The sequence below is a fragment of the Acipenser ruthenus genome, chromosome 13 (assembly GCF_902713425.1).
Source record: "Acipenser ruthenus chromosome 13, fAciRut3.2 maternal haplotype, whole genome shotgun sequence".
Classification (NCBI taxonomy): domain Eukaryota; kingdom Metazoa; phylum Chordata; class Actinopteri; order Acipenseriformes; family Acipenseridae; genus Acipenser; species Acipenser ruthenus.
The window spans coordinates 39,546,104-39,565,407 of NC_081201.1; the positions used below are offsets into that span (position 1 = coordinate 39,546,104).

Sequence of the window (19,304 nt, forward strand, 5' to 3'; positions counted from 1 at the left end):
TGTGGTTAATGACGGGTGATATTCCAGGTGAGGTCATTTAGTACAGCATGGAAACAGGTAATGTTTTAAAAATACAAAAACAATGTTCTATGCTTCCTAACATAAATGTTAAACTAGAATACTAGTACTGTACTATTTTTAAAGCTAATAAGTAGCGTTCATTCAATGAATGCGCGTAGGTAGCTGTAGTTGTGTGGGTTTTACCTATTTAAATCCTCCTATTGTTTTATTATTATTTTAACATATCTTTTAAATGTTGTTGAAATGTTTGTTTGCTTAAACGTTGTAAACAGTGTTATACTAAACGTCAATACGCATTACGTCCTACGTTTGTTGCAGAGTTTCTTAAACTGGCCCAAGTTCTCTGCGAGTGAATGTTATTTCCGAATTGTTAAGAAAAAAAAAATCCACGTTAAATATATATTTCGTTTATTTATTTGTTTACTTTATGTGTTTTGTATACGCTTGTTTATCAAACGGGGCGCTATAAACACTGTCCAAGGTGCTGACGAGTGCAGTATAAACTCAATGAGCGGCACAGAAAGTACGCAGCGAGTTAAGGAAAGGTGAGTGTGGGTGACGTTTGTGGGTATACTCCGTGTATACTCTCTTACGGACAGGTGATACTCGCGTGAAGTGCGGTTCATTACAGATTGTGTTATACTTGGATGTATAAATGTCATCACAAAGTACATTATAAAGCCGTTTTTTATTATTTTACGTTACCATTTTAAGTGTAAAATTGGTCGTGCTTTATAGGATTGGGCCTCTAGATATGACGTGTTTGTTTCAGGTTTTATTTATAATTAGTTTGTGTGTGCATTGTCTCTATTGTAATATAATTGTGTTGAGACCCTCTTGCGTACTTTGTCATTTTGAACATAACCAAGAGTTAGTGTTTTATTCATTAGTTAAGATTAATTAGTGTTGGGTTTGTTGTCTCTGTTTTGTTATCTCGCAAGACGTCATAGATTTCTCGACCATAGCACTGAGATTAACCAGTAAAAAAAAATACAGCTATCCTCTGAAAAAAAGATAGTGGTCATAGCAGATCATTTAACTCCACATGCATGTAACAGTCTCTGTCCTTGGTTTCAGGAGGACCAGGGCTGCCTCTCTGCAGGAATAGCATGGCCAGGCAATGCTGCCGGAGCGAGTCCCAGGAAAGTGGCATTCTATACAGAAACCGCTGAACATGTGACAGTATGTCAACACTGTGCCTCTACCGCTGGGAAACCTTTTAAAACCAAATGTGGACAATAATCCGGATTGTTCAGCAACAAATCAGTTTCCTAATTCAAAGTCCTTCATAACTCATTTTACTGATAGATCTCAATATTGTTTAATCTTCATCTGAGCTGTTTTTTTTTTTTAATCCCAGTATTGATTTTTTATTATTATTATTCATTATCCCTTATTGCAAGCATTCATATTCTGATACTGACCTCTGCATTTGAATAGTGCTACAGCAGCAGCGATGAGTTGACTCTGGTAACAGTTTTGTACATTAGACAAGGCACGCTAATCTGGTTTCATAACAGCAAGCCAACATGTTAGGGTCCATTGGCTCACGTACATTTATCAGGATCCTGGACAATTGATTTGGAGGTGCACCCAGTACCACCCCAGCTGCTTGAAACCCAGCCCCCCCGTTCGAGAGAAACAGACCCATCGGTCCTTGATGAGCGGCTGGCACAGTGCCTCCTTGCCATGGCTCAATCGTTTGACTCGCCACGCAGGGAGATGACTAATGGATCCCACCCCAGCGGCCAGGCTGGAGGTGCAAACACAGCAACGCGATACCTGCTGAGGAAACAGTGCCGGCTGCAGAACGGGCAGCCCAGGGGAATCCGGTCCTCCTCTCCGATGGGCAGGGTGATCCTGATAAACTCCCCCGAAGACGGTGAGCTTCGCTTTGTCAAGCATATAGTTACTGCTGGCTCTGGTGTGAGTGACTGGTTTCATGTATGAACATGTTAGACCACTTTACACTTTAATTAGGCATCTTAAACAACTTCTAAAAAGGATCATACATTTTACCATTTGTTGCTATGTTTTTTTTTCTCTTACTATTTTAAATGAATTGCATGTATGACCTATTAAAGTCATCAATTAAATTAGACAATCACTTAGTTGCCTATTTTGACAATTTTCATTTCCAGTGGTTTGGTTTCATATGCACAACAAATCAAAACTACAGAACAATGGGGTGTTCTAATACATGTGCACACTGCTGGACTACAGAAGCAATGGGGTGTTCTAATACATGTGCACACTGCTGGACTACAGAAGCAATGGGGTGTTCTAATATATGTGCACACTGCTGAACTACAGAAGCAATGGGGTGTTCTAATACATGTGCACACTGCTGTATCACTTTTAAATATGTGCACTATTTGCGACACCTTGTCATGAAGAAGATGATTTGTTTACTCCTCAGCTGCACATTTATTGAATAGATTAGCATTGCTGGAAGTTCTCTGCCTTTCCAAGGTTAAGAGTTGGCCAGCAGTTTAGCTTAAGATGTTTAACAGGAGGAGGTTTGGTTGTGGTGAGAAATGACAGGCTTGGTTTGTGAATCCCAGCTCATAGTGCTTCTATATAGCAAGCTATTGCATCTCTTTGTGCTTTAATTCCACACTAGCTGTGGGTAATGGCAGGGCTGGAAATTAGAGGGGGCATGTATAGGGTGTGCTGCTGGGGAAATACACATTCACGTTTCACCTGCATCCAGGCGTAAACAGCAACATGCTTTCTTTCATTGGCTGTTTCCTGCACTGTATAACAAAGTCCTAGATCGAAATGCACACACATTATGTAGCTCTGTGACATGGTTGAAGCCCTGCACATGGGGAATTATGTATATTTGTATATTTGAGAATAATTGTTGTAAATATATGGATTTGTGTAAATAGATTTATTAAATAATTTTTTTAAATCTATTTATACAAATCTATATATTTACAACAATTCATCTCAAATAGACAAATATACATAATTCCCCATGTGCAGGGCTTCAACCCTGTCACAAGCTCATATAGTCTTTATTGAATGTGCTTCTTGTTCAGTTTCTCCCTGTTCTTTTCATCAGGAAGTGATGAAAGTGATGCGATTCATACCCTGACGGTGGACAAAAGTGCGGATGGAAAACTGGGTTTCAGCGTTCGAGGAGGGTCGGAGCACGGGCTCGGCATTTTTGTCAGTAAAGTGGAAGACGCGAGCACTGCAGGTAAGGGAAACTCTTGTCTTGTGGTGAAAAGGGCTGCAGCTGAAGATGTAGTTTAGTGATATGTATAGTTATAGCAGAGAAACACGTATATTTAAAGTCTGCTCCCATAATAAAATGATCTTGCTGTACTAAAACATAAGCAATGCATTTAGCTTTATTAGAACTTAAAATGCATAATGGGGTGAGTCCCCGAGTGGCTCACCTGCTAAAAGCATGGCTGTGTGGTGTGCAGGGGAGAGTTCTTTAAAAAACAGCACCATCTTTGAATTAACCCCTATGTTAATAATAAGATTCTTTCTGAATGTATTGTGACCCTTCCCTCCAGAGCAGGCCGGCCTGTGTGTGGGTGACAAACTCATGGAGGTGAACGGGGTCAACCTGGAGAGCATCACCATGGGCAGCGCTGTCAGGGTCCTCACGGGGAACAATCGCCTGCGCATGGTGGCCAGACGGGTGGGAAAGGTGCCCGGGATCAAGTTCTCCAAGGAAAAGACCACATGGTGAGCACAACAGGATCCCTTTCATTGGTGACAGGCCGTGTTGCACTTGTGAAACATCATGTGGTGCCACAACGGGGATACAGTGCTTGCTCTACAGCAGCCAGGTAGGCTGTTCTCTGCACAATGAATCTGTTTATCTATTCTGTATTCCAATGGTGTATATCTGACAATGACCCAAGGAAATTCTTTCTGTGGTGCTTTAATAATATTATAGAGTAAAATAATATAATAATATTATAGAGTATATGATAAGTGGACTCTCTCTGCCATTCACGTTCAGTGGGATTCCAAATCCCAAATGTTATCCTTGGATTAAAGGTTGTTCTACAGTTGAAATTAAAATATAGTGCATTAAATAAGGAGAGTCTTGGCATACTTATAGTTAGAGGACATATCAGGTGTACTTGGAGACAACCACCCCCGTTGATTACAAAAACAAACTTGACTGTCAAATTTTATCCACCAGGAAAACTGTTGCAATCTTGTAAAATCATTGCACTCTTTGCTCTTAGTTTAATTCTCCAGTGCTTCTCTAGATTGTCACATGACCACAGTTCAGGAGGTATGTTTATGTCTTTCCAGGGTGGACCTGATTAACGGACGGATGATTGTGGAAGAAAACAGGAGCAGTCCTTCGGAGAGCAGCTCTGAAGCCGGGGTGAGGAGGATCGTTCACATCTACACCACGTCCGATGATTGCTGTTTAGGATTTAACATCCGAGGCGGAAAGGAATTTGGACTTGGAATATACGTCTCCAAGTAAGTTTAATACCAGGAAATCTTTTTTGACCAAGGGTATACAGCGTTAGATGCTGTGACTCTGAAAAGCACCTCCAGCGCTGGTTGTATGCCATATAGCTGATTCTCTCTAATCGAACAAGTTGGTACCTGACCCATTTCAGATTACTGTGATAACCCTTTGAAATACAAAATGCAGATTGATCGTGAGGTTTCTACAGCTGTTGTTAATGCATTTCATTATGATGTCATGGTTCGGAGTACAGATATTGTGTACTTTGTTTTTGTGGCTGAAGTTGGTCTTGTAGAATGAAGATGAATGATTTGCATGGTTCTGTTCTTCCCTTGTTTTCAGGCTGGATCCCGGAGGTCTGGCTGAGCAAAATGGGATTAAAACCGGGGACCAGATCTTGACAGCCAATGGATACAGTTTTGAGGACATCAGCCATAGTCAGGCAGTGGAGGTGCTGAAAAGCCACACACACATCATGCTGACGATAAAGGTAAGCATGGCACTGCCTCGACCACGCCCACACCACGCCCCTCCAGCAGCAGACATCCAAACAATTCCAGAAGTGCTGGTTCTTGATCTTTGAGGTGTTGTGGGTCATCCTTTTAGTTATGGTGAATTTCAGTCAGAAACCTGAGATGTCTTGTGCTAGCTAAGACAGCGGCTGCCCTAGGAGCATGCATTAAAAGGTAATATCTATGGGGGAGTCGCCAGCTGCTCCAGCTCCACATCCACCAGCCATTACTTACTAAAAGACAGTAAGATCGGATGATATATACAACAGTGGTAAGCCCTGGAAAAGGCTGTCCGTCAAGTATTGAAATCGATGGTCGAGCAAACAAAAACTGTTAACTACAGCCTATGATTTCTCATTTTAGTTGTCAAAGTAACATAACAAATGATTTGCTTAAGTGGTACTGTGCGTTAATTGATGTCGGAGCACGTTAAACAAAGCAGTTACTCATTAAACCAGGAGTGAGGCAGCGTAGTGCATCAGACAGCTGGCATTTAGCTGTGACATTCCTGCATTACTCACTTTACGCATCTCAGCTAGAGTTTCAACTGTGAAAATTAGCTAAAGGACGTGCATTATTCACAAGCCACAGGGATCGGATTATAACAAGCCAAATGCCTTTTTTTTCCTGGTGCTAAAAACCCCAGCGTCATTAGAGATTTTCTGAAGTTTTCTTTTTGTTGTTGTTACACATTCCAAACCGAAAGAGCGATGTTCCAGTAGGGTCTTGTTTTTGCTCCACTGGTGCAGATGTCAAAAGTGAAATTGACCTACAGTCCACAGTCCCCTGGCCTAAATGACAGTGTGGCTTAGTTAGGTTACAGTTTGTGAATCAGGAGAGTGAAGGCTAATGAGGTTCAGAATGCCCTCTTGAGGGGTTTGCCCCTGGGCGTCAGTGCCAAGATGGGATGAGTCTTTCACTCTCTGATAGAGACATTAGCTGCACTTTGTGTTTCAAAAATAAAACCAAGAACTTTTAGTCAGTAAATGAACAACCTGTGGATGTTTTCTGGATTTTATTTTTGCAAAATATTGTATAGGAAAGTATTCATTTATCTATTAAACTTTATATAGGCAACACTAATAAGTTACTCCTGGTCTCCACTGTACTCTTCTTCTCTGCATACACTACTGTATATTCTCTCTCTCCTTTAGGAGGTGGGAAGGTATCCTGCATACAAGGAGATGGTAGCTGAGTACAGCTGGCTTAACAAACGTATGTACCCAGCACATTCTGCAGGCTCGGTTTCTCCACGGTTTCTTGCATGGGATGACTCAGTAAAACAAGGATAATCATTCAGCCTCTTAATCCAGATATACTGCAATCTGGATTACCTTGCCTGTCTAAATAGCCACAATCTGTTAGCCATTGCTGTGCAAATCGCTCTTCAGTCTCCCTACTAAAATATGCTGTATTTAGTGGATTGCATTATTTCTCATTTTCCCAATAATCTCAATAAAAAAAGACTATTTTTTTGTAAAGTATATGTGATATACTGTTTTTGATAATGTAACAAATGATATACTGTACTGTATGTATTTATTATGTATGCTTCGCTGTATTGTTTTCTGTACCTGTTTTTCTTAGTCGGCAGTGGGCAACTACAGCAGTCCTCTCAAGCCTCGGACACAAACTCCTCCCTCTCCTCCTACTCCTCGGGGACCCCCCTCAGCTCCAGCAGTGGTATCTCCCAGATGCTCCCCCACTACGCCTCTGAGATTATTGACGTCTGCATCTCCACTGAAGACTCACGGTGGCCCAGCTACTCTGAGCGGACAGAGACGGCCATGCAGACTGACCTCCAGATCCCCCCCACCAACATCCTTGACCAGGACAGCCTGCAACGGTCAGGGAAAACCATCGCCACAGAGACCAGTCGGACTTTAGGGGCCACTGTCCTGCTAAAGGACACGGCCATCCGGACCGAGAGCTTTAAAGAGACGGCCCGGGCCAGGCACAGGACTTTCTCAACGGGAGACTCCGCCGATGAGCAGCTGGACTCTCCGAAAACCGCTGTGCTCATGGCACTCAGCAAGCCCAGGAAAACCATCAGAAGGTCTCAGAGTCACATCACTGTACTAGGTGAGGATAAAGAGCTGAGCCATCAGGTCAGTCACATCACTGTGCTAGGTGAGGATGAAGAGCTGAGCCATCAGGTCTCAGAGTCACATCACTGTGCTAGGTGAGGATAAAGAGTTGAGCCATCAGGTCAGTCACATCACTATGCTAGGTGAGGATAAAGAGCTGAGCCATCAGGTCAGTCACATCACTGTGCTAGGTGAGGATAAAGAGTTGAGCCATCAGGTCTCAGAGTCACATCACTGTACTAGGTGAGGATAAAGAGCTGAGCCATCAGGTCAGTCACATCACTGTGCTAGGTGAGGATAAAGAGCTGAGCCATCAGGTCTCAGAGTCACATCACTGTGCTAGGTGAGGATAAAGAGTTGAGCCATCAGGTCAGTCACATCACTATGCTAGGTGAGGATAAAGAGCTGAGCCATCAGGTCAGTCACATCACTGTGCTAGGTGAGGATAAAGAGCTGGCTTCTTTTCATCTATCTGGATTTGAAGCTCAGACCTCAGCAAGGGCTGTGTCACAACCTGGATTATTTGAACGTAGGTGTGGAGGGGAGATTTAAACTGAGCTGAGGTTGAAGAGGTATGTCTTAGTGTATGTTGTGTTAGTTCCCCTTCTTTATACTATCCACTGCATGTGTCTGGTTATGCAGTGTGCTCGTCCTTAGTCCAGTTCACAACACCTGTCCTTGTGCCATTTACATCCGATTCTATGGGTATAACTTGTCCCCTTCAGCGAAAACAAACAAGTTGTTTAAAAGTTGTAGAACATCACTGAACGAACCAAAGCTGACAGCTGCAGCTATGAAAATGATAAAGCAATAAATCTGCAATGAAAATAATGCACTGGCTAAATCACGCTTCACATCTGAGACTGAACAAAGCAGTCCAGGTGTGGATTCAGCTTGTGATACCCAGCCATTCCGCTTGTGATACAAAGGCATTCAGCATTCTAGAATATGTCCATAAGGGTCCTGTCTCTTTCACCGTCCCCTAGAGGACAAGCAGAAGAAGAAGAAGCAGCAGAAAGGGAAGGCTGCCGGGGAGGGAACAGATCTGCAGCGCTCCAAGACCTTTGTCAGCCTGCTGTTTAGAAGCGGCCGAACTGGGAAGCAGCAGAAGAGCCCGAGCTCCAGAGAGAAGAGGCAGAACGGCTCTGCAGAGAGGAGGAGCCACTCCAAATCTCCCTCCCGCTCCAAGGCAGACAGAGGTGAGTCCCGGACCCCTGTGCAGTGCCACGTGCAGGGTCAAACACCGTCCTTTAACCATGTGTCTATGTACAGTATCACTGGACCCATATCCTTTTAACCATGTGTCTGTGTACAGTATCACTGGACACAAACATTTTTTTTTGTGATTTCCATTTAATTTATTTACAAGTAAATGGTACACACAACAGTGCCATATACTTTCCATTTTCATTTTTTATCCTTTTTTTATGTATATCAAAAAAAAGTGGAAGTCCTCAATGAAATGTAATGGCTTGTTTTGTGTCGTTGAATAAAGAGAGGGGTGGTCCATTGTCGCTGTCTGGCACGCAGGAGGAGCTGGTCTCAGGGCATCAGAAGGAGAGTCGGGTTGCCTCTGCTGAGCAGGGGCTGTCTCTGGTGGAGGACATGGCCAGAAAGCTGCTGAATGAAGACGAGGTCTCAGCCGTCACAAGACACTGCAGGAGAGTGAGTGAACAAGCAGAGCACTCCTGCAGAATGCTGAACAAGCTTGCAGAGACGTGCACGAAATGAATTGCTCAAAGATGGATTACATGAAGCTTTGCAGGCATTAAAGTAACTAACAGCAGTCTAGAACAGTTTATTTAATTCACAGGAAGAGTCTTTACAACTCATGAGGTAAAGCTTTGTGAATCGGATCGATCATCTCAATTTAACAATCACATTATAATAAAAGCTTTTAGGGGAATTGATTTCTGCCTCTGCTTTTAGAGGCATGCATTATTCAGCATCAGTCATGCATGCCCATAGCATATGTGCTCAGGTAAAGTAGACAGTGTTGTTTATGGTCTCATGTGAAATAGTGGGAAACAATCCATTCTGTTAGGATTTGTTATTGTTGTTTGCATGTTGCTCTGCTATGTGGTTTGATAACCCTTCCATGACTTGTAAGTATATGTTATTACACACAGTTGTATGAAAGGCACAGCCGTGCTGAGCGCTGCCTCTCTGTTCTTCAGTATGTTTCAGAGAGAGTGGTGGAGGATCTGGTGAAGCCACTGCTTGTTATACTGGATCGCCCCGAGAAGCTGCTGCTGCTACGAGAGATAAGGTACACTGGATAAGGCACACTGGCTAAGAAACACTGGATAAGGTACACTGGATAAGGTACGCTGGATAAGGCACACTGGATAAGGCATGCTGGATAAGGCACGCTGGATAAGGCACACTGGATAAGGTACGCTGGATAAGGTATGCTGGATAAGGCACACTGGATAAGGTACGCTGGATAAGGTACACTGGATAAGGCACACTGGATAAGGTATGCTGGATAAGGCACACTGGATAAGGTACGCTGGATAAGGTATGCTGGATAAGGCACACTGGATAAGGCACACTGGATAAGGTACGCTGGATAAGGCACACTGGATAAGGTACGCTGGATAAGGTATGCTGGATAAGGCACACTGGATAAGGTACGCTGGATAAGGTATGCTGGATAAGGCACACTGGATAAGGTACGCTGGATAAGGTATGCTGGATAAGGCACACTGGATAAGGTACGCTGGATAAGGCACACTGGATAAGGTACGCTGGATAAGGTATGCTGGATAAGGCACACTGGATAAGGTACGCTGGATAAGGTATGCTGGATAAGGCACACTGGATAAGGTACGCTGGATAAGGTACGCTGGATAAGGTATGCTGGATAAGGCACACTGGATAAGGTACGCTGGATAAGGTATGCTGGATAAGGCACGCTGGATAAGGTACACTGGATAAGGTATGCTGGATAAGGCACGCTGGATAAGGTAAGCTGGATAAGGTACGCTGGATAAGGTATGCTGGATAAGGCACGCTGGATAAGGTAAGCTGGATAAGGTATGCTGGATAAGGCACACTGGATAAGGTACACTGGATAAGGTACACTGGATAAGGTACGCTGGATAAGGTATGCTGGATAAGGCACACTGGATAAGGTACACTGGATAAGGCACGCTGGCTAAGGTACATTGGATAAGGCACGCTGGATAAGGTAAGCTAGATATCGGGCTGCCACATGGATTCTGCTCATCTGCAGTCAAAATGAAGTACAGTAGATGGCTTTTGCAGCACTCGTTGTGAAAAGGATAAAGTTGAAAATAGACATCAGTATACCAGCATGTAGATTTTATTATATTGCTGACAGGTTTTTGTTTTTTTTCTCTTTGTGTTTAATAGAACAGTCATCCTGCCTACGGACCTGGGCAGGTTTGACAGCATGGTCGTTCCTTTTGAGCTTGAAGCGTATGACATTCTGAAGAGCAGAGCAGGTAGGGAAGGTGAGAGTGCTCCACACAAGAGCTTCATAGTACTGCAGTGGTGCAGTCAAGCCGAAGCGCAGCGGAATGCAGTTCCCACACTGTCTTCTATGGGCAGCTGACATCATCGTTCTGCCACTGCCACGTAAAGTAAAGCATTCGGACAACATGGGGAAAGACACTTGGATCAATGCATTGCCTATACTAGAGGTTCAGTGTACAAATACACTGTGAATCAGTGTAATCATTCCTGTTTAAGACAATCTATATTGTAGTGGCGTTCCGGTACCTTCAGATTTAGGAGTATACCGCTGTAGGACTGTACACTGGCCATTTTATATAAACCGCCTGCTTGCTTTTTTTTCTCAGTAAGGTCTCCAGCCCTCAGGACCCCCCAGAACGGACTGGCACCTAAAAGACATCTCATAACTCCAATCCCAGGTCAGCAGCTTGTCATTGAATCCATTCTCCCTGTGTTCTCAGTATGGCTTGAATAGAGCCCTGATAACCCTGCTTATGTGCCATGGATATGGGCTGGCAGTGTGTAGTCCAATAGGAGGCTGTGTGGTCCAGTGGTTAAAGAAAAGGGCTTGTAACCAGGAGGTCCCCGGTTCAAATCCCACCTCAGCCACTGACTCATTGTGTGACCCTGAGCAAGTCACTTAACCTCCTTGTGCTCCGTCTTTCGGGTGAGGCGTAATTGTAAGTGACTCTGCAGCTGATGCACAGTTCACACACCCTAGTCTCTGTAAGTCGCTTTGGATAAAGGCGTCTGCTAAATAAATAAATAATAATAATAAAAAGGAGAGTCAATCTCACCAGGAAGTGCAAAGCAGACTCCTGGATCCACCTTACAACCTCAGAGGATCTCGGGTGACAAATAAATAAATCCATCAGTACAATTCCAGGCTGATAAAACAGACTTTACTGATAGACTTTACTGTGTGGAGCTAGTGTAGAAAGTTTAGACGTGCAGATGCCACAGTGACTCCGTCTGTAATATCCTGAACTGAGTAACAAGCAATCAGACCTGGATACAGTTATATTGCATCTCTCCTGCCCAAGATATTTTACACACACACAACCCTTATGATGGGAACCTTTTCACTGGGGCTTACAAAACAACACATTGCCACTTACACCTCCAAAAGTGCATATGAGCTACTACTGAAGTAATGTTTGAATTCCACATGATGTGTGTGTGGTATTTCGGCTTGCAAAAGGACCTGTTTGTTTTTGCTGCTGTTCCTATTTTTATCTAATCTATCCATTTTTAATCAGCTGTGGAGTAATGGTGTCCTGCAGTTGTCCTTGATTAATGAGCACAAACCATTCTCAATAGCGACTATACATGGGGGGAAAAAAAGTGGCATTTGTCGACCCAAGAGCTATTTTCATATGAAATGTCCTATTTCCTCTGCCCGTGCTCGATAACAATGACACTGTGATAAGGGCAAGTTCTGCATCATGTTCCAAACAGTCTGATTTCCTGTAGAACAGAACAGCTCGGGGTCAGGTACTTTCATATAGCAGTCCTTGCAAGTAACAACTACAATGCATATTACAATTCATCTCCTCAATTGAATTAATCAAGAGCAGTAATCCAAGCTCTTTAAGCAGTGACATCGGAGAACTCTGCTTTCGAGAACATGAAATGCTATATCTTTGTAAGTTCAGCCCTGCTGTACATAAATGAAAGCTTTAAAATGTAAGGCATTGGTTCTTCTTGCATGAAACCATGAGCCGATGAAGCACACAGGTATACTGGTGCCTGCATTCTATCTACTGCATGTGTCAGTATTATTATTATTATTATTATTTATTTCTTGGCAGACGCCCTTATCCAGGGCGACTTACAATTGTTACAAGATATCACATTATTTTTTACATACAATTACATTATTTTTTATACATTATTTTTACATACAATTACCCATTTATACAGTTGGGTTTTTATTGGAGCAATGTAGGTAAAGTACCTTGCTCAAGGGTACAGCAGCAGTGTCCCCACCTGGGATTGAACCCATGTCCCTCCGGTCAAGAGTCCAGAGCCCTAACCACTACTCCACACTGCTGCCCGAAAAAGTACTGTGCTGTTTATCCTTCAAGTAGGGGTCTTTCTAGCAAGGTCTCGATCATCCTGTCCTTTGGTTTTTAGACTACAGGGGAGGATTCCACCTAAAGCCACTTCAGGACTTTGAAAACGACAGGCTGCTGATGGAGGAAATGGAGAAGCTTAAACTGTCTGGACTGCAGGATATCAAACAGCTCCCATCTAAAGCCTTCACTCCCCTCGAAGATGTGCCAGTCGACTCCTACACCACAGAAAGTAGCTCCAGTAAACAAACTGCAGCAGCCAGCCCCATGCGCTCCAACTGGCTGCTTACAGAGTCAGCCCAGAGCACAGAACAGGCCACCACTCACAAAACAGACATTGGTACAGTCCACTCCGTTCACTATGATGAGGGTTCATTGCACTCCGCTGCAGACAAGAGTTATACCACTTCAGAAAGGGGGAGTTCCGTGTCCAAGAAAACAGGCCAGACAAAAACCAAAAAAGAAAAAGGGGAAAAAAGTAAAGACTCCTTGTATACAGTGGTGAACAATCCTAAGAGGTCCAGGCCTTCGCTGTCTCAGGTCTTTGGGGGCACAGGGTCCCCGCGTGGAGAGGAGCTTGTGAAAGGACACCCAGTCTCCGCAGTGACCAGGCTCAACGGCACCACCAGCATCCCAGTGCAGCAGTACGAGCAGACCAGCGTAACCATCTCCAAAACCAAACAGTCCCTAGGTGGGTACACGCTTTGTACAGATGAAGAAGCTACGCATTGTTTATGTGGTTTCAGTTAGACCTGTGTGCTGGAAGTATTGCACTAGTTCATCGGTATATAACAAATGCATTGTCCTGCGTTGCATTGAAAACCACAATGCATGGTGTTTGCCCTGAAAATCTCAAATGAACGAGACATGTTGATGCGTAATCTTGACCACCAGAGGGAGCCAGCTAAAACAATCCCAGACTGGTACTCCAGTCCTACACATTGTATTACCTGTAGATGGCAGACAAAAGCACACTGCCCAAACTACTGCAGAACATATTTAAACCTGAAATGTATCAATCTAACCTTCCATTTTATAGTTACCTATAGAAGATCTGTGATACATATGGGTATAGTTAGGAATCCAGGTGGACTGGCTATTAATGTGGAGGAAAGCAAGGGCCTGGAGGGAGGAAAGACAAACCTCTAGATGGAGGGAGGAGGGAGGAAAGACAAACCTATAGATGGAGGGAGGAAAGACAAACCTCTATAGATGGAGGGAGGAGGGAGGCAGTACAGGGAGAAGACAAACCTCCACACTTTTCTTTGTGTAAATACAATTTGTATCTAAATGTACGTACTTGCATGTATTACATGGGGAAATAGGATAGATGTGGGTTACCTCAACCCACATATGCAGTACATTGTTGAACACATGCCATGATAGATACAGACATAAGCCTTTTCTGCTTGCATCCGGATCTCTGCAGGAATCAGCATCTCTGGAGGGATTGAATCCAAACTCCAGCCCGTGGTAAAGATTGAGAAGATATTTCCTGGTGGGGCGGCCTCTTCTTGTGAGATATTGAAGGTAATGATGATATGTTCTGTTCCTGCATAGCCTTTCACACGCACACACCCACACCCACACGCAGCACCCACACCCACACCCACACGCAGCACCCACACCCACACCCACACCCACACCCACACACAGCACCCTGTTCATTCATCTCCTCACCCTTTCACACACACACACCCACACCCACACCCACACACCCTTTCACACACCCACACCCACACACACACAGAGCACCCTTTCACACACACACACCCACACCCACACACAGCACCCTTTCACACACACCCACCCACAGAGCACCCTTTCACACACACACACCCACACCCACACACACACAGAGCACCCTTTCATAACGCACACACCCACACCCACACACACACACAGCACCCTGTTCATTCATCTCCTCACCCTTTCACCCACACACAGCACCCTGTTCATTCATCTCCTCACCCTTTCACACACACACAGCACCCTGTTCATTCATCTCCTCACCCTTTCACACACACACAGCACCCTGTTCATTCATATTTTTGGAACCTGTTCGGGACCCTTGCAGATATGTAGAAGGAGAGCCAGATGCTGCTAACCAGTTTTAGCTTCATTAACACGTTCACGGATTAGTCCTGCAAAGAGGTTCTGCTCTCTTTGGGGGAGAGAAAGTTGGAAACACAGCAGACTTAATCTGAGACGAGCTTGCATCCCAGAAGCCTGCTGTTTGCCTTGCTCATTGTGACAGTGCTGCTATGATCCACAGTGACAGGGGCTGGCACAGGCTTAAAAAGGCTCACTGGTCGCTTAATAAAGGGAATTTCTAGCACTAACCCTTTCTTTCAACTGCCATGAATAGGAAAATAATAATGTAGCAGCCGCCTGTCTGTGGAGATGAAAGGAGTCTGTTTGTTTTGAGGCCCAGGTAGGCTATGAATGGGCGCTTAATGTACAAAAGTAAAGTATCCATGTTATCATTCCGATTACTATTGAAAGATAAGTGAGCAACACAAGGGCGAACGTACCGGATCAAATAGCTCCCTGCATTTCATTTTAATGAGGAACACTGAACAAGCGGTGCGTTTTAGTGAACTTCCAGTCAAGCTGTCCCTGCAGCTGAGCTGTGAGGGGAAACTGGCCAGTGCGTTGGAGCTGTGCTGTTCGAACACAGTTTTGCAAGAGCCACTTTTCAATAATCAAGACGGACTGTTGTGTTTTTCCTTGCTTTTCTCAATTTGGCATTTGGGATAAACTGTTTTTTTTTAGTGGGCTGGCAGTGTTGTAAACAGCACCACTTGCTGTGAAATATGACTTCTTAGGGACCAAGAAATGTAGTTATTGCTGTTTTCAGCAATAATTTAATGAATGTGCACCAGTCAGTTTCCATCTCATTCTTTTTTATTGTGTTTCTCCTTGCCAAGGTTTCCTTTTTAAAGGTTAATAAAAACATGAATATTTCTTTCATGCCAATTGATCTCATCTTGCAGCCTTTCAATCATTTTTCACAATTTCCCCAACAGGAGTGAAGGGCGAGGAAGTCAAGCCTTTGTTTGATTAGCACACAGTGCTTTAATTACCAGCCGTCAGCTCCTGAAAGCGTAATGAAGTCTGTGCAGGGCTGTCTCGCGGGTTATTAACAGAGAAACTGATTAACTGTGCAGCAGTTACTCACAACTCTCCCTGTATAATGTTACACATTACCATAGTGGCAAGAGAAATTGGACATTACTAGAGCGATATGTTGAGAGAGAAACAGGACGACTCCCCACTTTGAGAAGCATCAATTAAAGGAGGGCAGCTGAAGAACAGTACATCCCAGGGCTATTCAGGGTGGAAATGAGAGATCAGAACACCACAAAACAACGGAATATTCTAGCTAAACCCTGCAATACTGAAAACAGACTTCTTTTTATGGAGGGTTTGGAAACACATAACTAGTGTGTTTTTCTTTAGAGCTTAAACACCCTGGCTGTACACCCGATGTTTCAATTCATGTAGCACTGCATCACGTTTTAAACAGTAACTGAAACTGCCACAAAAGTACATCCTGTAATTTTCAGATGCTAGCTGCATTATTGTGATAGCCAATAAAAGAGATCTTTAAAGGAGTACCTTTAGGCTTTTGTGTCCTTGCTGTGGGATATCGCTGCTCAAGCTCCCCCTCTCGGAGTTCAGCAAACACACCTGTGCTTTACCTGGAAGCTGCCTTGAGAAGACAGGAGCACCACTGGGGCGACCTTCAGTAAGAATGAACTTCATGTAAAACACAAAGGCATAAACAATCGTCCCTCGGGAATGGGTCCCGCAGTCGTGCTGGGGAGATTTATGGATTCTGATTCTAATGGATGTGCTGTTGTATATGAACAGAGGATAATGAACTTCTAGGGGCAGCAATTAAAAAACGGGAGCTGATTAATCTGGAAATGTGGGACTAGGAAGGGAAGGATAAAAATTCCTGCTCTGATACAACCAGGTTAGATACAGACATTGAGAGACTGATTATTGTTATTAACTGGTCTAGGGTTACAGTTTGATTCCGTTATGCTGCTTCATTCTATCATGCCCTGCAGTACCCCTCCAAGGCTGTATCAGCAATCCCTTTGGATTAAATAAAGATCATACTGGAAGAAACTGAAATCAGTTTATAGATACCTGAGGACCAGTCTCACAATATTCTATTGAGGAGCAAGTGTTGATAGTTGCTTTGATCTTTCCATTTACCCTTATTTCCCGCCCCGTTGTATTAGATAGATACCTTCATGCATTGCGTCCTCATCGCTCCCTCTCTCCTGTTGTGGGCAGGCTGGCTATGAGCTCCTCTCTGTTGATGGGACGAGCCTGCAGAACGTGACTCACCAGCAGGCAGTGGACATCATCCGGCGTGCATTCAGCAACAAGACATGGGACCCCATGGTGTTTGTGGTGAAGGTACCCAAAAAAACAATGTAAAGATTGCAGGGCTTGTGCATCCCTGGTACTCTCGGCATCTAGTTACATCTGACAATCCAACTGGAAAACCCCTTTTAGATTAAGTCGTGCCAAATTAATTATTCTTTGAAACAAACAAATCAGAACACAAGCTGTATTTATGTACCGTAGTTTGATAATTACATTTAGACTTAACTTTTGCGGTTAACAAGATTAGAGCAAGTTATCATAACAGTATAGTTAAAGAGAAAATTAAAATAACAGGGAGATGATGCCAGATGCTCCGAAACAAAGCAGCCTGTCCTGAGACGAGGACAGTGGCACTGAAGGGGTTAATTGTAGACCGCTGATTTGCACGCTGTTTAGGTACAGTAGTGTGGATCGAGCCTGTGCCACTAATCTGAATGAAGGGAAGAACAGAACAGCCCAGTCACAGCACCTCAAAGAACCGCTCACCTGTAGACAGGACTGCCCAGTCACAGCACCGCATAGAACTGCTCACCTGTAGACAGGACTGCCCAGTCACAGCACCGCATAGAACTGCTCACCTGTAGACAGGACTGCCCAGTCACAGCACCGCATAGAACTGCTCACCTGTAGACAGGACTGCCCAGTCACAGCACCGCATAGAACTGCTCACCTGTAGACAGGACTGCCCAGTCACAGCACCTAAAAGAACTGCTCACCTGTAGAGTGAGCGCCAGCTGCACTTGTTCTTCTGGAGCAATGCTGTGAGAGGATCCCTGAAATCATGTAGTCCAGTCCTCTCTCTCAATGAATCTATCTAGTACAGTCCTCTCTCAATGTACTCACACAGATTTATGATGAATTCCTGTATTTACACAGATTTGTAAGTTTATGCAATACTGTATATTAAATTTTTAAGGCATTATTACAGAATTATTTATAAATGAGTAAATCACATTTCTTTTTTTGTAAATGCAAGTGCAATATTTAGACCTGCAATGAGTGCCTTATGTTTGTGTATTAAATGAAAAAGCTTTACAATGACACAATGTTGACGTTTTACAGTACACTGTAAATAATGTTTCATCTTGCAATAAATATATGAAAAACTTATAACTTGACTTGTGCATGTGTTGGAAAATCAGTGCAATCACCTTTAGATACTTTTCAACTGGGTTTTATTAGAAACACAGTATTGCTTTGTACAGAAGATTTACAGCATGAAAAATATACAGAATGGCTACATACACTGTGGATAAGCAAAAAAACAAGTATGGAAACCAATACACACAAACGCACACATACAGGAATGAAAACCGGTTATTGTGCTTTGATCTATTCACAGTCGCTACTTTAAGAAAAAAAAGTGTGTCTCCATTAAAGTCTACAATGTTAAAGATATTTACATTATGGACTTCTATGCAATACCTGTACAGCAGGTGGATATAACATACAGGAATCTGGAAGCCTGGAAATCGTGTTGTTACACGAGATACTCTGAAGGACTCGACATCGCGCTGGTGTTAATGATCCTGCTTGGGTTCCCCTATACGCTAGCTACAGCCCTCAGCTCGCTGCTTTACACAAAGCAGCACCCCGAGATGACCCTGCAGATGATTCTTCATCACTTCTGTGTTTTATTTAGTTTGCTTTTGGTACAGCGGGTAACATGTGAGACACTGTCCCACTCTATGGCCTCCAGATCACTTTGTAGGAGAGTCTATTGAGAAATTAAAATGATCGTCAAGTTCTTGTGTAGTTCATGCTTATGGGCGACGAGAAATGGTTTTCACGACTAAAAAGGTTGGTATTCTTCCACCAGTGTATTTCTCTTGAATGTGGACACAGTCAACATACTGCTTCAAACGAAAGAGGCAATCAATCATTGTGCAATTTCTTACAAGATCACTAGAAAGGGTTAAGGTTAGGGTCATATATCATTTATATATAACACAGCAATACAACTAAAAAGAAGTTAATGAAATATAATTATTTAATCCATCTCAAAAGGGTATAAAAAAGGAAGTTTGCCATTGAACTGTTCTGCACAAACGTGTGTGATGGGAAAGGCAGGTGTCTCTAAAGACAGAGGGAGCATGGAGGCAGCAGAGTCCTGGAAGTGTGGAGGCAGCACAGTCCTGGAAGTGTGGAGGCAGCACAGTCCTGGAAGTGTGGAGGCAGCACAGTCCTGGAAGTGTGGAGGCAGGCACAGTCCTGGAAGTGTGGAGGCAGGCACAGTCCTGGAAGTGTGGAGGCAGGCACAGTC

At 43.7% G+C, this 19,304-nt stretch overlaps 1 protein-coding gene across 5 annotated transcripts; it reads left to right on the forward strand.

The window, feature by feature from the left end:
- The first annotated feature begins 16 nt into the window (after positions 1-16).
- LOC117418097 (PDZ domain-containing protein 7-like) lies at positions 17-18,131 on the forward strand. Of its 5 annotated transcripts, XM_058985400.1 has the most exons (16): positions 17-57; positions 1,099-1,903; positions 3,092-3,229; positions 3,555-3,729; positions 4,312-4,488; positions 4,823-4,970; positions 6,147-6,207; positions 6,580-7,074; positions 8,066-8,278; positions 8,575-8,744; positions 9,257-9,348; positions 10,458-10,558; positions 10,907-10,978; positions 12,696-13,325; positions 14,064-14,164; positions 16,946-18,131. In XM_058985400.1, exons 2-16 carry the CDS (start codon positions 1,711-1,713, stop codon positions 17,090-17,092), a joined length of 2,913 nt encoding a protein of 970 aa, XP_058841383.1. In that variant the 5' UTR covers positions 17-57; positions 1,099-1,710; the 3' UTR covers positions 17,093-18,131. The 5 variants fall into 5 exon arrangements, with proteins under 5 accessions (XP_058841383.1, XP_058841385.1, XP_033886579.3 ...); XM_058985402.1 differs by lacking the exon at positions 17-57 and having other exon boundaries at positions 484-1,903; positions 15,664-17,063; XM_034030688.3 differs by lacking the exon at positions 17-57 and having other exon boundaries at positions 486-1,903.
- Positions 18,132-19,304: the final 1,173 nt, after the last annotated feature.

Coding starts and splice junctions, on each gene's coding strand:
- LOC117418097 (XM_058985400.1), top strand. CDS start 1,711: ATGGCTCAATCGTTTGACTCGCCACGCAGGGAGATGACTAATGGATCC. Junction 8,279..8,574: donor CCGCTCCAAGGCAGACAGAG/GTGAGTCCCGGA, acceptor CGTTGAATAAAG/AGAGGGGTGGTCCATTGTCG. Junction 10,979..12,695: donor TCTCATAACTCCAATCCCAG/GTCAGCAGCTTG, acceptor TTTGGTTTTTAG/ACTACAGGGGAGGATTCCAC.